General features: G+C 35.4%; 2 protein-coding genes across 13 annotated transcripts; one reads left to right on the top strand and one right to left on the bottom strand.

Moving 5' to 3' along the window:
* The first annotated feature begins 871 nt into the window (after positions 1-871).
* LOC306871879 (bromodomain-containing protein 3-like) lies at positions 872-19,498 on the top strand. Of its 12 annotated transcripts, none has more exons than XM_079420104.1 (13): positions 872-982; positions 2,128-2,462; positions 3,518-3,655; positions 3,753-3,897; positions 4,001-4,179; positions 5,152-5,520; positions 8,234-8,362; positions 8,440-8,628; positions 9,048-9,116; positions 10,870-11,108; positions 12,416-12,705; positions 14,923-15,048; positions 17,166-19,498. In XM_079420104.1, exons 2-13 carry the CDS (start codon positions 2,262-2,264, stop codon positions 17,285-17,287), a joined length of 2,196 nt encoding a protein of 731 aa, XP_079276230.1. In that variant the 5' UTR covers positions 872-982; positions 2,128-2,261; the 3' UTR covers positions 17,288-19,498. The 12 variants fall into 12 exon arrangements, with proteins under 12 accessions (XP_079276230.1, XP_079276224.1, XP_079276228.1 ...); XM_079420098.1 differs by having other exon boundaries at positions 5,149-5,520; XM_079420102.1 differs by having other exon boundaries at positions 872-990; positions 5,149-5,520.
* Positions 19,401-21,059, bottom strand: LOC306871882 (uncharacterized protein BRD3OS). The gene has a single exon (XM_079420113.1). The coding sequence runs from the start codon at positions 20,650-20,652 to the stop codon at positions 20,398-20,400; it is 255 nt and encodes an 84-aa protein (XP_079276239.1). The 5' UTR covers positions 20,653-21,059; the 3' UTR covers positions 19,401-20,397.
* Positions 21,060-21,127: the final 68 nt, after the last annotated feature.

Below are 21,127 nucleotides of genomic sequence, written 5' to 3'. Positions count from 1 at the left end.
AACAAATCCTCTCAAGGTTAATACATCTTGACCTGCTGACTGTTATTGTGTAATTTTACTATAGGCTCCTATTGTGTTATTTATTCAATATTAAAATATTGTTTATAAAAGTAATCAATATGATGAATTATTCCAATACTGGATGTTTTAATACAGATTGTGAGTCTTAAACCCGAAACACACTGCACGATTTTCGGCTGTCCCAGACTAAAAATTGGCATCGAGAAACAATCGTGGCCCATCAGAAATCGTCTGGGACAGCTAGAAATCGTGCAGTGTGTTTCGGGTTTAAGGGGCCATCCATTGCGCAGTACTGGTGTTTTCCATTGGATTGTACCAGTGAACCTAAATAACCCTATGAACCTTGGCTGATTTCCAGAGTATGACAGGTACATGTAAACAGGTTTGATGTATATCTCATGTGACCACCCCCAACCAATGGGAAGTAAATAAAAGTAAAAAAAAAAAGAAAAGAAAGGCGGATCTGGCCAAATTATACCATTAAAAATGGACCAGGTGGGCTAGTAATTAATCGTGGCAAACCAGACAAGCATAACCAATAAAAAACGGAACTAACCATTTTGGGTAACTTGAACAGGTAACTTAAGAATGGATGCCCCGACGGACAGAGGCTCGATCTCGGCTTTATTACCTTAATTTAATAAAGTCTTTGACATCTGGAACTCTGCTAAGCTTCATTGAAGAAAATCCATCTCTTGCTCTGCGACACAACACTGTATATTGTAATCATGTCACTTATTTGTAATAAACAAAAACATGATTTGTATACTGGACATGAGAACGTTAAAGTCTGAGCGGCGCAGAGAGCACACCACAACAACCACAATACCGTGCGACGCAGCGCGCATGCGCACAACGCTACCCAACCAGTGTCGACCCCAGCCATCTATTATGCTTCTTCGCAATAAAAGCTACCCGAAAATCTGCAAGGAAAACGCTACCGGAGCTGCTTGGAGTTAAAGTAATAAAGTATAACATGCATATTTACGTTTAGCGCATTCCGATCGAAGTTTATATTCAGTTTAGGTGATGTATATTGGTCTTTTGGGGGAAAAACACAGCTGAATGTGGCTAGCAGGATCTCCTCTGACAGAGTGGAGCTGATCAGCGGCGTTTTGCAACAATGTACAAAATCTTCTTTCACGCGCAGCCGTTTCGATCCGTGAACGTAGAGCTTGCTGTATTTGTTTGCGCTGTTTTTTCTCGTTGTATCAAGCGAAAAAACCGGGCTGGAGGATGCATTGTGGGATGATTTCAAATGAGCCCGCTGAGTAGCTAGCTGGCTGAACGGCATGCACACACAATGGTTGTGTTAAAGACATGGTGGGGCTCGATCCTCGGCATTCCTCACTCGATGCCCTGTCTCTCCCGTGCCCGCCATCTTTTCAAGAACTTATATACACGCCTGATGCAGTGACTTTAACGCGTGATTGCAAATGCATTTCCAGTCAAATTTCCAGTTCGAGAGCTCCGTTTAAGGGCGCGCAGGGGCGCAATTTGCTAGCTGATGTTTCGGTTTAATTAAACCTTAAATTTTTCATGGCCTCTCTTAGGCAAGCGAAATTTTGTTCGATTTGTTGGCTTTTAAAACTATTGAAAGTATTTCGAATGAAACGCACAAGTTTACAGAATTTTTCTGCTTTTTCCAGGTTTGTTTTTTTGGTCATTCATTTGTGTGAAACCCCGACGTTGTAGTTTAGACTTTTAACTAATTTAAGTTACTGGTGAAGATTCATGTAACTGGAAAATATACAATAAATAACCTAAAAATTATTTTAAATTATTTTCAGTGTGTGAGTGATTATAAATAATAATGAATACAACTACTGTTTTTTTAACAACATGAACATGAACTTCTTCCACAATGATAGTGGTCTTGATAAAGTTTTAAATTATATTTCTATAATATACATTTGAATATATTGCAAAATTATATAGCAGTATAATGTGTGGCTTTGTTAATTGATATGATTCTGAAGGTACATTTCGATTGATGGTGTGTGTGTGTATGCATACACATTTTTTATATATATATATATATATATATATTTTATATATATATTTTCATGTATATTTAATAAGTTATTTCTCGATGTTTATTGGCAGCGTGCTGACACTCAGGTCCTGAGATGGGATATGTGTGTCAAGGTGGGACTAAGGAGCAGCAAGAGGATCATTGTTACTGAGCTAAGAGACGTACAGGCGTCATTCAAGCAACTTCTTCCCCTTAACTGAGCAGTATGTCGGTAGTCACATCCCCTGCCCAGGTGCCTCCACCTATTGTGAACCCTCCCCCACCTGAGTTCACGAACCCCAGTAAGCCTGGCCGAAAAACCAACCAGCTACAATATATGCAGAATGTGGTTGTGAAGACTCTATGGAAGCATCAGTTTGCATGGCCCTTTTACACTCCTGTGGATGCCATCAAGTTGAATCTGCCAGTGAGTAAAATGTTTTTGGCTTTCATTTCATAAATACACACTTCTGTACATGCTATCGGTTTAGAATAATTGCTTTTTTGTTATGTAGGCAAAGTCTGCATGCATTTGATGAAATACAGTAAAACAGTAATGTTGTGAAATATTATTGCAATTTGAAATGACTGTTTTGTATTTTAATGTATTTTAAAATGAATTTATTCCTGCTATGGAAAAGCTGAATTTTCAGCAGCCATTACTTCAGTCTTCAGTGTCATATGATCTTTCAGAAATCATTCTAATATGCTGATTGTCTGCTCGAGAAATGTTTATTATTATTATGACCAATTTTAAAAACAGTTGAGCTCAACATTTTTGTGGAAACCATGATACACTAACATTAAAAAGATTTTGGGTAAGATTAAAAAGCAAAAAAAAACACTTTTTTTCAGCAAGGACACATTAATTGGGCTAAAGTGAGAGTAAACACATTTATAACATTACAAAATATTTATATTTCAAATAAATGCTGCTCTTTTGAACTTTCTACACATTAAATAATCCTGAAAAAAATGTATCACAGTTTGCACAAAAATATTAAGCAGCAAAAACTTCAGCATTGATAATGATCAGCTTTGTCATCACAGGAATAAATGGCATTTTAAAGTAGAAAACGGTTATTTTAAGTTATAATAATATTTCACAATATTGTTGATTTTGACTTGAAGGCTAGTGTAATTTCTGTGCCTCTAGTGTTACCAAATGGAATTGCAAAAATATTGACTGTTTTTAAAAGGTCTCCCGTCTGCTATTGGTTGGGCAAGCAAATAGTCCTGTCCCAAATTCATGCAGCTAATTGAGTCAGAGTTTTTGAGTCAGAAACTTTTTTTGTTGTTGTTGTATTGGGATTAGCAAAAAAAAAAAAAAAAGTGTACAGCATTATTTCTGGGAAATAAAATATGACTTACTAATAGATTTAGTATTTGAACATCTAAAAAATATATACATCACCCATAAATGTTTGTTTTATTCCACCTAGTGCATTACAGCTTGTCTATTTTATTATCTTTGCCATATAGGACTACCATAAAATTATCAAGAACCCAATGGACATGGGAACCATAAAGAAGCGCCTTGAGAATAACTATTATTGGACTGCTGGAGAATGCATGCAGGATTTTAACACTATGTTCACAAACTGTTATATCTATAACAAGGTAGATTAAAGTTCTTAAGATTTACTTATATTCATATTGGTATAATTTGTTTTATAATGTGTGATTTAAAATAAATTCCCTTGAAATATTGTCCTAGCCCACAGATGACATTGTTCTCATGGCTCAAGCCTTGGAAAAGATTTTCCTCCAAAAGGTAGCTCAGATGCCCCAGGAGGAGGTGGAACTTTTACCCCCACCACCGAAGGGTAAAGCACGGAAACCTGGAGCACCCCCTGCTTCAGGTAACTGACTGGATGTCACGATTAATACACTTTTGGAGTTACCAGTGACATGCTGCCTGAAGGAGAGATTCCAGCTGACCTTGTCATTATCACATCCAAACAGAAAACCAACAATCAATAGCACTGACTACTGGTTCTCCATCCTCGTCATGTCCGAGCTCCCCTCCTCAGCTGGCTCAGACTCCTGTAATAGCTGCGACTCCAGTCTCGACCATCACCTCCAATGTCCAAGCTGTGCCCCCTGCCACGTCCATGATCCCAACTGCACAGCCTGTTGTCAAAGTAAGACCAGTTCAAATTATGTGGAAGCAGCAGGTTTTATTTGTTCTGTCCTTTTCATTGTTTCTGTTATAGCAGAGTACATTTTGAGGTCATTTGTAGCCAAGAGGAAAAAATATGGTTTTAGGGATGGATCGATATGACTGTTTATTTTTAAATATTTATTATCTATAAATTATAAGAAATTAACGTATTAACATAAACTTATCTGTCTGTCTAGCTATCTACACATAATTTGATAGGTGTTATATTTGTATGTTTTTCTTTGCATTATTTACACAGAGATATTCGAATATTAGTTATTTATCATATAAATAATAAATTTTTTGCATTATTATATACAGCAACTATTTAGCATTTTTTCAATTTTTCAAAAATGTGTATAATTTTCTTCATTTTTTTAATATTTTTTTTTCTTTTCCTTCCTTTTTCCATCCATTGTTTTTAGCTTTAAATATTTTTAGCAGATGCGACTTCTTTGAGAGGTCTTTAGTTTTCTGACAGCATGCTGTGCTTTAGTGTGTTAACAGTCTAAAAGTAGCTGTGAGATTGTCAGCACACTAAAACCTTTTCTGAGATGTCACATCTCTAAATTCATCTCCTAAAGCACCTCCGTTTCAGCCATCAAAACAGCGTTTGTAACAGATTCACTGCCTTCAGCGATACATTTCACATCGCCTACTGTGAGCAATGTTCCCATTATTATGCATAATCAGTTTTTTTGTGAAGACTTTGATAGTTTGTGCAATAAAATGATTTGTAGACTGTTTGTTTGTTCAGTAACTGTCTTTTAGTCTCTGTAAATCTCAACAAAAAAAACATGTCTGATGGGTGTCTGATCAATTTGATCCTAAACCAGACCACTTATAAAAGGCTTCCTTAAGTGTAGTCTGTCAGACACCCTATTGATCATCTGTTTGTTTGTTTTTTTTCGTTGTGTTCTAACACACATGCCGATCTAATTTTCTTCAGAAGAAAGGGGTGAAGCGGAAAGCAGACACTACCACACCCACAACCTGTGTGATCACTGCCAGCAGAAGTGAGTCGCCCACTGCGATGTTGGAGTCCAAACACAGTAAAGTCATTTCCAGACGAGAGAGCACAGGTCGACCCATCAAACCTCCCAAAAAGGACCTGGAAGATGGAGATGTCCAACAGCAAGGCAACAAGAAAAGCAAGCTCAACGATCATCTCAAATACTGTGACACTATCCTTAAAGAGATGCTTTCCAAGAAGCATGCGGCCTACGCCTGGCCCTTCTACAAGCCTGTAGATGCAGAAGCCCTCGAGCTGCATGACTATCATGAAATCATCAAACAACCAATGGACCTCAGCACTGTCAAAGTATGGCACACAATTTCATCTTGTGAAGTAGGGCTTAAATCGAATTTGATTATCATACGCATCTCATCAGTAAAGCCGATTCAGTGATTGGCAGTAAATCGCCATCACCTGCTTTCAAATGGAGCGGGAATTACTGCACAGAGCCATAGTTCACCGACAAGATAAGCAATATCGCGGTCATAATCGCAGATGAATTGCCTTCGATTATGAACATGAAATTTCCTAGCTTGTCAGTGAATTACGGTTCTGTGTAGTAATTCCCGCTCCATTTGAAAGCAGGTGATGGCGGTTAACTACTAATCAAGAAACCGGTTTTACTGACTAGATGCGCATGATAATCGAATTCGATTAATTGCACAGCCCTATTGTGATGTCCGAAGTTATTTTTTAAGTATATAATAGTAAATGTTCATATGAATCTAATTCATTTATTTACATAAGCTTTATTACTCAAAAAATAGTAAATATTCAAAATAACTACATTTATAATTAACAGTGTTACATTTGTAATTAAAGTGCAGTAACTCTTACACTATAAATATTACAATAACAGCAATATAACATTTTTTGTCTAAGCTAGTACTATTACATTTCTAGTTATTTTTTATATTTATTTAATAAACTTTTCTTTGAATTATTTCTGCACACAATAGTTTATATTTTATTATTTGAATTATTATATGTGTGCGTGTGTGTGTGTGTATATATATATATATATATATATATATATATATATATATATATACATGTATGTAAATTTTCCAAAACAAATAATTGTATTTATATAAATTATAAACTAAGTGCAAAATTAGTTATTTATGATAATTATAAATTAAACATTTCTAGGGCTGCCACTAACGACTATTTTTATTTCGATTAATCTAACGACTAATTTTTCGATTAATCTAAACAACTAATTTCCCTTAAAAATAATTTTACTTAAAAATATTTTATTAAACCAAATGCAATCTAAATTTCTATGAAATCCTTTTTTAAAGCAAAAGTGAAGTGCAACAAGTGCAAGAAGCAAGTGTCCATCTCAAAGTCCAAATCCAAATAAGTTCAGTATTATAGTGTGAGAATGACAACATATCCACGTGTTCTACTAATAATACAATTATAATCAAAAAACACTTTTTAAAGAAGTATTTACCAGAAATATTATTTACCAGAATTTATTTAGGTGAAAAATGTAAATGTGCAGTATTTCTGAAAAAATACTTTTTTTATATATAAAATTAATTAATTGGAGATGCTTTTTATTATTAAAAATTTAATGGAACAATTAAAATGGAATCCAGAAAATAATGGAAAACAGAATTTGGTACAGATAAAACTGTAAAACTCAATTAATTAGACAAAAATTTTAAATTAAATTTAACAAAACTGAATTTGGAAATAAAACTGATTTCATAGGGCCCTATAATTATTACCACAAAAAAAAATAATTATATATATATATATATATATATATATATATATATATATATATATATATATATATATATATATATATATATATATATATATATATATATATATATATATATATTATTTTTTTTTTTGTGGTAATAAAAGTGGATTTAAGTGAACAATAGCTTTTAAAATGACTTAAAGTACATATATAATAGCAATGATGCAATAATAATTAGTTCAAATAAAGTATCAAAAGCAAGAAATCATATGGTTTTATTGAACAAAACTGTTAAAATACATAATGTATTCTAAACAATAGAGCTAATGTATATTACGCATAACAACAAAGGCCTGCAGGGGCGCCGACGGCCTGACGATTATTTTTACACATTACTGTTTAATATTGACCAAGCACCATTTAATTCAAACGTACACTTAATCTTTAATATTGGGCCATTTCTTTAGGACAGAAATGCTACAGCCGCTGTAATTAATCAAACCATGTAAACTCAGAGTGAGGGTTTGAGCTTTTGTTTTTAAACCACGATGTATTCTCCTGTGTTTGTGTAGATTTGTAAATGATTTACCTTACAATCTGATGAAATGACGCGCGTTGCGTTCCCAGATGAAGGTTATAATAAACACAAACTCACAACAACATGCAGAGATGAGTTTGAGATGCTCCACATGTGAATGATAACTACTGTGAACGGAGCCGCTGTGAGACGCACGTGCTTAACTACACCCATGGAAATAATTAAAGAGCATATACTGTGTTAGAACTGCATTACATATAATTATTTAATTAAATCATAGCGTTTGTGAATTCACAATTATGCCAAACGAGTAATCGCGATTAATCGCATGCAAAATAAGTTTTTGTTTACATAATATATGTATATTTAATATATAACATAATATAACTGTGTATATTTATTATGTATATATTAAAACACGCATAGTAATACGCATACAGTATATATTTTGAAAATATTTACATATATATATATATACATTTATATATTTATATTCTTATATTTCCTATTATATATAAATATAGTTAATATATAAACATAACATCTTTTTCTGAAACATATACATGCATGTGTTTGTATTTATATATACATAATAAATATTCACAGTACACACACAAATATTATGCAAACAAAAACTTTTATTTTGGATGTGATTAATCATTTGACAGCACTACCTTATATATAAAATATAAAAAAATATATATAAAAAATTATTTTTAAAGCTAAACTGTGTCTCATACAATGTCTTTTCTTTTTTTCAGAAAAAGATGGACAGTCGAGAATACCAAGACGCCCAAAGTTTCGCAGCAGATATTCGGTTAATGTTCTCAAATTGTTACAAATACAACCCACCCGATCACGAGGTCGTTGCCATGGCAAGAAAACTCCAGGTGCAACGATTGACAATGAGCCATTGTGCCTTATGTTGTTTCAGATCTCACCAATCATATTTGTCCATGTCCTGCAGGATGTGTTTGAGATGAAATTCGCCAAGATGCCAGATGAACCCGCGGAGCCGTCCTCGCCCAGTGCGGTGTCAGCCACGGCAGTGGTGAGCAAGAGCACCGGCAGCAGCGAGAGCAGCGCCGACTCTTCCAGCTCCAGCTCCGACTCGGAGGAGGAACGGGCCACTCGGCTGGCTGAGCTGCAGGAACAGGTGAGTGACATATAGGTGGGTGTCACCACTCGAGGACCAAGATCCAAACCAAGGGTGGAGAGACAGGCAGAGGCCACATCCACTCCCCCTCACATTCACCACCTGCTTGTGTCAGAGTCATTTGGACTTTTTTTGTTTTTCCTTAATGTCTCTTGTTTTTTTTTTAATCTTTTGGAAACGAGTGCCCATTTTCACCCTGGACTGAACGTTTAACCCTCTACCGCCTCTGCAGTTTGTGTTGGCATCTTGGTATACATTGGCTTGCATGCTGTCAAACTTCAGATGACAATTTTTAATCTCTGTGTCAAACATATTGGTGTTAATTGTAGTTACTCTGCTCTCATCATGACAGTCTGTTGTTAAAATACATTTTTGAGAATGACTTTTGTCCGTTGATTTCACTTTGGCTTTTTTACCAGCAATTCGTTGTGGAGCACCCCAATGGTAACAGGGCGGGGACAAAAAACGGGTGTGCCAAACATTTTCAGGTGAATGATATTTTTACTTCCCGGTCCCCCACCCCACTAACTCCTTCATTTTTCGTACCTGCTTCTTATGTGAGCGGTAGAGGGTTAAGGTGGTGCTTTATGGGGTGTATTTGAGCTGGGCATCTCCCTCAAGTGAGCTTGCTTTATCACTCAGCTAGTCTTTCGGCTCTGTTTCCCTCTTTGCTCTGTGAATGACATTGATTGGCATGTTTGTCAGTGAGAATCCAAATTCTTTGCCGGGATGTGGTCTCCAGTGCTTCATGGTAGAGTCTTTTTCATTCTGTAAAAGAGGTTTAATGTTGCAATGAAATAGATTAGAAATAGAATGGTTTTGTAGAAAGAAAGAAAAAAGATTCTGTTGATTGGTTGTTGATTAGGTAGAGTCAGATTTGAATGTGAGCTTGCAGTTGATCATAAGAAAGTGGACAATGTGATAGAAGAAGTCTGCCATGTGTCATCAGAAAGAAGTCTGAAAAATACACGGATGGATCATTCAGATAAATCATTTGCATTTGGAAATAATGGTGAATTAGGGCTGGGTGATATGGCCAAAACCAGTATCACAATGTTTTTTTTTTCATATCATACAAAATCAGTATTTATCACAGTATTCAGAAAATGCTTTCCACATGTTTTGTTAGACTTTGAGAATGAATATATTCATAACTTCTTTACTCCCAAATAAACTCCCCAGAGTAGCTACCTTTTCATTGAGAGCCACATGAAATAATTTTACCTAAATTTCGTTTTCTGTTTTTTCTCTGGACTCTGTGTTTTATGATTTAATACACATTTATCATCAAAAATTAAATGACTTAATGAAATTAATTAATACAACTTTAGCAATGAATCAGTCTTTTAAAATGTAATCAAATTAAAATATAACGATTTATAATAAAACTTTTCTTTTTTTTTGTCAAATAAGATGCTGCACAACATAACTATAGATTAAAAAACATTGATGAAAAAAAAATTGTTTGTATGATATTCCCTAAAATATTATTCTTATTTTTATTATTTTGAAAAGTACATTTTAGTATACAATAATATATTTCTGTCATAAATTCTTCAAGTTGAACCAAATTTTTGTTTTAACTTTGTGTGTTTGACAGTTTCTTTTTTTTATGAAACCGTGAAAAGCTTGTAAAGTGACTCTCAGAACAGCTCTGGAAATTAAATTTGTGTTCATGTCCTTTTTTTAATTGAGATGGCAAACACTAAAAAGACACTGACTGCCCGTTGTCACATTCCAATGTGTGATAGACTGTTAGATTAATCCATATCAAGTAAAAAGGTCCAAAAATGTGTTGTCATCATTATCAATATATTGTTCATCACCCAGCTCTATGGTGAATTTTCATTTCATTTACTTTAAACTGTTTACATGTGGGTTTTTCAGAAATACTGGACTACTAAATGGGGAAATATATTGTCTTTATAGAATTGTTTGATTAATGTGCTGGCATTTTAAAGTAGTTACAAATTTGTATGACCATTTTGTTTGAAAAGAATTCAGAAGTGAACAAAGTTTTGCGAGGCTTGGCAAATGTTTCAAAATAAGAGCCCTCTTTTCTGGCAAAAATGGGAGATATGTAGGTGACAAATGTCATTCATTATCCTTCAAACTCTTCCCTTTATCACCAGTCCCATCATCTGTCCCCGCACAGCTAAGATCCTAGTCTTTTACGTTCGCATCGATGGAGCATGCCCCATCCTCCTGCTTGCTAACCGTTCCCTCCACCTTCCTCCTCAGCTGAAGGCTGTTCATGAACAGCTAGCCGCTCTGTCACAGGGTCCTGTGAGCAAACCAAAGAAAAAGAAAGAGAAGAAAGAAAAAGAGAAGAAGAAAAAAGACAAAGAGAAGGATAAAGACAAAGACAAAAACAAGGTCAAGGTGGAAGATGACAAAAAGGCCAAGTCCTCACAACCGAATAAGCAAACTCAGCAGAAGAAGACCTCTGCGCGGAAACCAAACAGCACATCCACCACGAGGTTAGCTTGTTTTCTACAGTTGGGATGTTTATAGCTAACTGTATAATACATTTTTGATCCCATTTTTAGCGGTTAGGGATTTTGTGTGATATCTAGAAAGAATGGCAACAGATATAAATATAATGCTTATGTACCTATATATTATGATACCAAATAACTACCAGGCAGTATTGTACATTCTATATTTTATTATAGAGGATTTAGGCAATGGGATGTGCAGAAATGCATTGTATTGTACATTATATTTATTCAGAATTCCTCTAAAATATGTGAAAACTTTGTTTCCACCTCAGATTAAAAAGATAACTTGTAATTTCTCATAATTGGGACTTCATACTACCATTCACTTTTTTTTATGTTTTTGAAAGACGTTTCTTATGATTATGCAAGGCTGCATTTATTTGATTAAAAATACAGTAAAACGCTACAATACATTTTATATTTTAAAATGAAATTAATTCCTGTGATGGCAAAGCTAAATTTTCATTACTCCAGTCTGCACATGGGCTGCGTTTCCCAAAAGCTACGTAAGTCTAAGTTGATCGTAGCTCCATTGGTGGCAATGGGTCTATGATGTACTTTGGCTTACAATACAAAACAATTTTGGGAAATGCAGCCATGATCCTTCAGAAGTCATTCCAAAATTATTCTTATTATCCACATTAAACACAGTTGTGCTCTTAATATTTTTGTGGAATCTGGTAGTTTTCTCCACATTATTTAATGAATAGAAAGTTCAAAAGAATAGCATTTATTTGAAATAGAAATATTTTGTAACATTATAAATGCATTTAATTTTAATTGGTCAATTTAATGCATCATTTACTATATGAAAATAATAACTTCTTTCTAACAAAAAGAAAATCTTACAGATACAAAGCTTTTGAAAGGTAGTGTATCACAATTGTGGCTATCATTATTTATTGCAGAAATATTTCTTTGTGACATTATTTCTTACTTTAAAGTTTATCTCTCGTTCTATGGGGGAAAAACCCTAGAAAAAGGCTAGAAACAAGGCAAACATTTCCTGGTAAGCCAAGCAGGCACAATTATTAACCGAAAATATGAGCTGATTATTTGGCCTGCCTAGTGTATGTGGATCAATACCAGTTTTAAGTTATAATATTGAGAGATGACATCAGTGTAAGTCAAAGCAATGCAATAACACACAATATACCATTTATTGGTAGTAATAGTGATGTAAGCTAACTGTCCCATCATTATCTCAATCCCAACATGCCAGTTCAGTTTTATGTATAGAGTTAAGGTTACAAAGCCTTCATGCAAACTACATTTTCAATTCACAGGCAACCGAAAAAAGGGGGCAAACCAAGCTCTGCAAACTACGAATCTGACGAGGAGGAGTGTCTTCCCATGTCTTATGACGAGAAACGACAGCTCAGCCTGGATATCAACCGTTTGCCGGGTGAGAAACTGGGCCGCGTGGTCCACATCATCCAGTCGCGTGAGCCTTCGCTGCGAGACTCCAACCCAGACGAGATCGAGATCGACTTCGAAACGCTCAAGCCTTCCACGTTGCGTGAGCTCGAACGATATGTCAAGTCCTGTTTACAGAAAAAGCAACGCAAACCTTTACGTAAGTGCCTTTCTTTTCCTTCTCAGCAGATGTTGTGGTGTTAGCCTAGGATTTCAGTATTTTATAGAAAAGCAGCTCTCTTTTCTTGCTTGGTCCGTCTGCTCTAAAAGCTGAAATGGGCTGTGCTATTTCCTCCTTTGATCTGGGGGCACTCACCTTCTCCAATGTGTTGCATGACTTTTGGTGGATTATCTTATATGTGCTTTCCCTGGTATTAATACCTTCAAGTGAAGCTTCAAGGGTTTCAAGAGTACATCAGTATACAATAGAGAACATTTGATTAGACCATGAATTTCCAAATTGTACTCAGTGTACATGTAATTAATGTACACACTGCGCTGTTAATACTTCATAAAGGAATATTCCAGGTTCATTACAAGTTAAGCTCAGTCGAAAGCATTTTGGCCTAATGTTGATTGCCACAAAAAGCAATTTCCACTTGTCCCTCCTTTTCCCAAAAAAAATTAGAGGGTTAGTTCGTAAATGTTAAATACACACTCTTGTTTCAGTGGCATGCAAAAGTGCCCACACACCTTGGTTCCAGAGGTATTTTTCCCATTAGGTTTTAAAAGGTTTTTTGTGGGCAGAGCCTATCTGGTGGCAGAAAATCACAGTTTTAAAGTAGCCGTGTATGGAAGTCATTGAATAAAAGAATAAAAGTTTTGAGTTTATATTTCTTTTTCTCTATATTTTTTTTTTTTTCACAATTCCGAGATTATATCTCTCAATTCTGATAAGAAAAATCAACTCGTCATTCTCTCTTTTCCCCTCGGCTCAGAATCATGAGTTTATATCCCACACATCTGGCTTTTTCCCTCAGAATTGACAAACTCACAACTGTTGAGTTAAATCAAGTTATAAAGTCCGAACTAGGACATAAAAACTTGCATTTGCGAGAAAACAAGTCAGAATTGTGAGATAAAATAGGTAAATGCCATGTAAAATTTTATAGGTTTAAATACTTCATAAATACTGTAACTGTAGGGCTAAAAAAATATGTCCCCTATGAACTGCAAATGTGAATATTATTGTTTAAATCAAATTTATGCTTTTAAAGTAGGGTAATCATAGCAGGTTTCATCCATAGTCTGTCCATTTAAAATGTCTGCATTTAGTTTCAAATGGTGTCTTTGATGACACTGTTCTATAAAAAGATTTGCATTCCGATTCTGACATCCAAAGGCACAACTATACATTATTTTCTCTTATTTCATGGATTTTAGCCATTTCCCTCCATTGTTACCAGTGTTTTTCTGCCACCACAATGCACGCGCAGCTGCAAGTGACATAACTGACATTTACTCCTAATTGGTCTATAGGGTTAGGGTAGGTTCGTTTAGGGATAGTTGCTTGTAATTATGCATTTTTAACTGTTATTACTATAATAAGTACATGTAACAATGACACTGTAAAATAAAGTGTTACCGAACTACAATCCCATGATCTACAAGCAGGCACAATTATTAACTGAAAATATGTAATTAGTGGATCAAAAGTACCAATTTTGTTGTTTAAAGTTGTAAAATTAAATTTGACTTAAGTGTAAGTCAATACAATGCAATAACATTACAGACTGAAGCATTGTGAATGAAAATTGATTTAAAGATGTTGATTATGTATAGAAACAACACACTTCATGTTGATTGCAAAATTAGCTTGCAGAAGTTTGAGAGAATAGGGACATTGACTCTATTGAGTCCTTTGCAATGTGCTTTTTTGACACAATTTATCGCAGTTCTCTGATTGGTGGAGATTACTTTACAGAGTCATGGGTAATGTAGTTTTTAATTTACATTATTACTAAAAAATAATAAGTTGCAGTAATGCTGGCTGATGGCTTCAACAAAAGGATATGCCATCCTAATAGTTCTCTATAGTTTTTTTAAAGGTTTATCATTTATCGTTAAAAATAATTTCCTCAATAGGGTAAAATGTAGATGTAAACAATATGTTAGCATGGTTTTAGTGTGAAGAAATGGCTTACTAGCTAAATGGACCTTGATTTTTGAGGGACGTAGCTAAATTAATTTATGGTAATAAACAAATGCTGCCATTTGGGCTTAACTTGCATTGAACCCGATAGATTCCTTTACCATAAATTTATCGTCATGGAGTTAAAAACCAGTGTAGTAGAGTGCTTTTTGCTGCTTGTTGCCACGGCGGTGGGCTACGAGGGCAACCCGTTACTCACTGGTCACCGCTGTGTGTCTCCTGCAGCGGGCACTGGGAAAAAGAGTGCCAAGTCTAAAGAGGAACTGGTTCAGGAAAAGAAGAAAGAGTTAGAAAAGAGGCTACAGGACGTGAGCGGACAACTGAACAACAACAAGAAACCACCCAAAAAAGGTACCTGTGTGGTAATGTGCAGATATGAGCAGACAGGTGACCAAACTGGGTTAGCTAGATCTTGGAGGGTAGGATAAGAAAACTGAGAAAAAGGGTAGGCTTTTTGCTTCACTAATTTGACTAACTTGATCGAAGGGCCTCTGTCAGACCCTTCATATGTAATGCTACTCACACAATGAAAAGGGTTTGCAGGGCTCAACAACAAGGACGGACCACTGGACCCAGTTTTGGACCAATTGGTGGGACTCTCTCTTGCCCTATTGGGTCAGCTCTATATTTTTAGCTTTTTCTTCTTTAAAAACTTTGCTAGCAAATTCTGCTTGTCAACTTTTTTAACATGTTTGCTAGATTAAATTTTAATAATATTTAATGGTTTATGACTTTTACTAGTCTTGGTAGATTTAGTAGTAATGTATTTAAATTACAAAACTAAAATGTTTATGAATTTATAGTTGTCTTGGAGTTACTGTTTGATTAAAACTCTATATGATGTTTTTTTAAGTTTGCGGTCAGTAATTTAGTTTTTTTTTTTTTTTTATTCAGCAAGAATGCATTAGCTAAATGATCCAAAGGAACATAGATGTTAAAGATTTAGTTCACCCCAAAATGAAAATTCTGTCATTAATTACTCCCCCTCATGTCGTTCTAAACCCGTAAGACCTTCGTTCATCTTCAGAACACAAACTAAGATATTTTTGATGAAATCTGAGAGCTCTCTGACCCTGCATAGACAGCATACCAACTGCAATGTTCCCAGACCCAGAAACGTAGTAAGAACATTGGAAAAACAGTCCATGTGACATCAGATTCTGAACTGCAGTTTTGTGAAGCTACAAGAAAACTTTTCAGCATTGTTTATGTGCATGCTGAACGTAAACAATGCTGATTACGTTCTGGGGAAAGCGTGCACATGCATCATGGTACCCTCCAAAATGGCGGTAACACGGGGAAAATAATTGAATAAACTGTTTTCTTTGCACACAAAAAGTATTCTCGTAGCTTTCGCAAAATTGAAGTTGAGCTACTGACGTCACATGGACTGTTTTACCAATATCCTTGCTACGGTTCTGAGACTGGGAATATTGCAGTTGTGTTGCTGTCAATTTAGGGTCAGACAGCGCTCAGATTTAATCAAAAATATCTTAATTTGTGTTCCGAAGATGAACAAAGGTCTTACGGGTTTGGAACGACATGAGGGTGAGTAATTAATGACAGAATTTTCATTTTGGGGACAACTATTCCTTTAACAGCTCATCAAAATATCCTGTTTAGAAAAAAAAGTAGTAAAAAAAAATAGGTTTTCCACTGAAATATTTAGCAGCACAGCTGTTTTCAACATTGATAATAATAAGAAATGTTTCTTAAGCACCAAATCGTCATATTCAAATGATTTCTGAAGGATCATGTGACACTAAAGACTGGAGTAATGGTTGCTGAAAATTCAGCTTTGCCATCATAGGAGTAAAATATATTTTAGAATACTTTAAAATAGACATTTTTACATTGCAGTAATGTTTCTCAATATTGCTGTTTTTACCATATTTTTAATCACATAAATGCAGCCTTGGAGAGCACAGGAGACTTCTTTCATAAAGATTAAAACATCTTACTGACTGTAAACTTTGTAACAGTAGTGTATATAGGTATTAAATAAAAATGTAAAATTAGAATTTCAAAGTTCTACAGGTGAATTTTTAATTATTAATTTAATATTTATCTTAATTAAATGTCAAGGGACAGTAAAAGTATTGACAAATACTTTTAAATCTGAACTACTGGTAGAAAAAAAATCCTTGCTGTTGAGCCCTGCTTTGGACAAAGCATAAAATTTGGTTAAACGTGCTAGAGAGGCTAATAACTAACTGACTTCACTTGATATCAGTTGCTTTGGTGGGCACGTAATATATTCTGTCCTTTCGAGATCAGTTCTTTGCTTTCTTTGTGCATGTCTCTGCTTTATCGTAATACACAGCTGCAGGTGTGGGCAAAGCCCTTTTAAGATAACAATATAGGGACAAAGTTCTTAACGGAAATTAGTTGCATAAAATATGTACATTCAATGTTTGTTTTCCTCACACATATTGAACCTTGCGATCACTTCTCTTCCCTGTTCCCAGCAGAGAAGGCGGGGTCAGCGCAGGGGGGCGGGCCATCTCGGCTGAGTGGCAGCAGCAGTTCTTCAGATTCGGGCAGCAGCAGCTCCAGCGGCTCCAGCTCCGAGAGCAGTGACTCAGACTGAACTCCAATCGGCGCGTCACATACTTCAACCTCCCTCTATTTTCTAACGAGTAGTGTGTGTTGTCATGATAGTATCTCTCTGAAGGCCCATTTTATAAAGAGCTAGATGCATTGCAGATGGCAGAGGATATTTTAAAATAGATGCTCTTGGCTCAGACAAAGAGGAGAGTTGGAATAGTTCAAGCAGTTTTAAGGTTCTCGCTGGCCCTCAAAGGGAAACGCCTGGTATCACCAGAGGAAAAAAAAAGATATTTTTTTGAAAATACGTCAGTTGTGGAGGTGAAACGGTTTTGTGTGTCCGTTGTTTTTTCTTCTTTTTTAGGTTGCTGCTTGTTAGATCCATACTGAAAACATGCATTAGTGGAAAAACTGACAAATGCCTGGCTGCATTTTACTGATCGAGTAGCTGCACAAAGTCTGAAGGAACAAACAATGAATTATCAGCTCTCTCACTCTGGTGTGGTTGTCATGTTGGCATGACTTTTCAGCTCATTCCACATTTATTTTGCTGACTATGATAATACTCGTCATTGTTACCATTTTTAAGAGAATCTATTTATTTTTTTTAATCCAAAAAGGCACAAAGTTGTGTTTTCAACAGAAATGTTTCCAGTTGACCAGTTTAATTGTTAGAAATTTGGCTCAACATAACTCACCCGTACTCTAGATCGCATCTGGGAACTATCAGTATCATTATTAAACCGTTTTCAGAGGCTTCGTGATCATTTTTGGCTATTTCAACACTGTAAATTTTCTCTTCCGGTGCTGTCGGCTCAGTATTTGATGTAGAAGTATGTCTGATTTGTTTTTTTGTTCGTTTTTAATCTATATCATGCGCTCATTTGTTTTCTATTTGGATTGTCGTCTTCCAACTTTTTTTTACTATTAATTTGCCCTGAGTATCTCATTTCCTACTTTCTATCTGACATGCCTCATCTTTACTAAGTCCACTCATAGGACAATCAAAGTTGTGATTTAAGTTCAGTATATGTGAAATGGGGGGTATATTTTTCAAAAATGATGGCAAAAATACATTCAGAAGTTTAAAAATGCCCATAAGGCTGCAGAATCAGCCTCTATGTAACTCCTCCATGGGAAAACCAAGTGAATACTAGCTCTCTTGGACAAGAAATTGGACGGTTCTCTTTGACAAGATTTCAAGCAGCTGTGCTAGATGTCATTTCAGAAGGATATGTGTTTGACAATAGTTATTTTTAGTTGAAAGTATTACAACTAATGTATGTTCTCAATTTTAATAACTTTATTTTACTTTAGTTTTTCTCAAATGGGGTATTGAATGCTTTCAATGGTACCTAGACACTTCTTGCCATGTTTCCAGAATAGTTTGGAAATGGACCATGACTGATAATCTTTATAAAAAAACATGAATGTATTAGAGATTTTTTTTTCTTTTCAGTTTCTTCTTGTGGCTGCAGTAATGCCACTCATTCACTGGGTTTGTAGCATTGGCAAGGTTTTTTTTTTTTTAACAGCCTTGAATTTAAAACTGAACCCCTCAAAATCATTGGATGTGCTCTTGTTGCCTTAAGTTTAGTTGGCACATTAAAATAAAATCAGATTGGTCCGGTATAACTGATCAAGTTGAAGCCAATGTGTATAGTTGTTTTTTTTTTTTTAAATCATGAAAACACAAAAAAACCATGATGTAAAGTGACTTCATTGGGTTTCTTATATGTAGGATGCTTTTAATTATGGTTTGATTTTATTCATTATACCACTGTATTGCATTACATGTTTGTGATTATAACCCACCTTGTCTCTAAGATGATTTCTGTTACAGCTCCTCTAACTCAATTCCTCCAGCAGAGCCCAGTAAATAAAACTGTCATGATGCAGACAGAGATATAAAGATACATAGGATATATAATTACAGATATAAATGTATATTCACTACAAGTCAACTCTGTCTCGGGTCTAAGTATTTCAGTTCTTTTTTATGAGAGAGAGAGAACATTTGTGTATTGCATGCCAATTTACAGTATATTTCTTAAACTTTTTGAGCAGTTTATAACATGTAAATGTCATTCTTTCGAGTAAAATTTGAAAATTGGTAGCGCTGCATATGTTAAGTTCAGCAAGTTGATAAGTATGTTTTGGCACAGATTTAAATGGTAATAATATCTGATGTATAAGCTAATCTGAGATTTGGACACTGAGCCCCTCGTTTTTCGTAAATAAATCACAAAAACCCATAGGAGTGTCTTTTTACTATCTAGATATATTTATTTGAGTTCACTTAATATAGATATTTCCTTTTAGAAGACAACAAGAGTAGAATGAAAAATGCTGTCTGAGCAGTTTAATGTCAAGCTGTCAAAATGTACCAATTTAAGTTTGTAAACCTCATTTAAATCTTGATTTAACATTTTTACAATTTTGGAGGCATCAGAACTCCATAAAAGATGAAAAAGGGTCTGTTATTAGTGCATTATTAAAATTGCCCTGTCGCATATAAATCATAATACATATAAATATGTTAGTGGACAACATATTAAGTGAGAAAACTTATTTTTGAGTAATTCACATTACAAAATTGTGGATGTTTCTATATTAAATGAAACGAAGTAACAGTATTTTTCCACCCAATGTAATGTATACGAGATATATTTTAAGTAAGGAATACATATTCGATATATATCTCGTTTATTTACACTATGCCACTCGTATAATGCAGTGCGATAGAGAGACAGATGTATCCTTTGGATCTTTAGTAATAAAAATGTTTCTTTTGCAACGAAATAAATAATATTGCTACCAGAGATAACATACTTTTAACTTGAGAAGAGTATATGGAATTAGTTAAATTGGGGCATCCAACGATATACATTTTGTGTTCACTTTTAATCTGGGTTAAAATGTAGATTTTCAATTGGTTAAATTGAGTTTTGGTGTTCGTTAGTCTCTAACTATAATAAACAGGTCATGTTCCTCCAGGGATACTGCTGTTGCACTGTGTAAAGGTAAAAAATAGCGTTACTTTATATAAAGAAGCTCAGTGTAAACATGAGCACCCGACTGTCTTGAGTTATATGTGGACAGATCACAAATGCTTTAAATTTGACAGTATCAGTCACAACAAGAATACCGGGATCACATAACAGCACAAATCCGGGACTGTCCAGTGCTGTCGGAGTCTTTCCGTCTTGTTTTGTCCCCCATCACAACCGCCTGGTTGCCGTACTGGCTGTACCAGGAGCTCTGGCTGCGGCTCAGGTAGTTGGTGGGAGGCGCCCTCTCCAGCTCCAGCTGCTGCTGCTGCCAGATCAGCAGCGAGGTGTCCCTGAAGCGCAGCCGCGCGAAGCCCTCCGACAGCGCCTTCTCAGCTAACGGACAGCGCTCAGTCATTGCGACGGCTTGCTAGATCTCCCATGACGGTGGACAACTGAAATGTCCATTCGGTTTTGATCATGCCGTTAGAAAAATGACCCGAGACAGCAGGTTTGTTGAAGGGAGAACAGCGACTTCAAACGCGTGTCTTCACTAGTTGTGCGAAGGCAAAACGAGGCTTCAATGATGCTAATCCTCTCTGCATTTTGCTGGCTTTGTTTAATGCATCTAGCAATGGACGATCCGCTGATAGTTGAAATATCGAAATAAAGTAGTTTTATGAGAACGTGGTCTTCTGTTGTATTCAGATTTGATCAACCGTTCGCGGGTTCCTCGTGTTGCAATTCGAGAAAAAACAGCAGCTTGTTAGAACAACGCCAGCGGCTGCCTGTGGCAACAACGTCCGCTTGAACAAGAGTCCGACTGCAACCGCGAGACGTTTAATGGTTCCGAGTGCAAGTTAATTTGCATAGTACATCATTTTTTGAATTAC

The sequence above is a fragment of the Barbus barbus genome, assembly GCF_936440315.1.
Source record: "Barbus barbus genome assembly, chromosome: 6".
NCBI classification, from domain to species: domain Eukaryota; kingdom Metazoa; phylum Chordata; class Actinopteri; order Cypriniformes; family Cyprinidae; genus Barbus; species Barbus barbus.
Note: the sequence above shows the minus strand (reverse complement) of the source record. Positions and strands in the feature narration are given on the sequence as shown.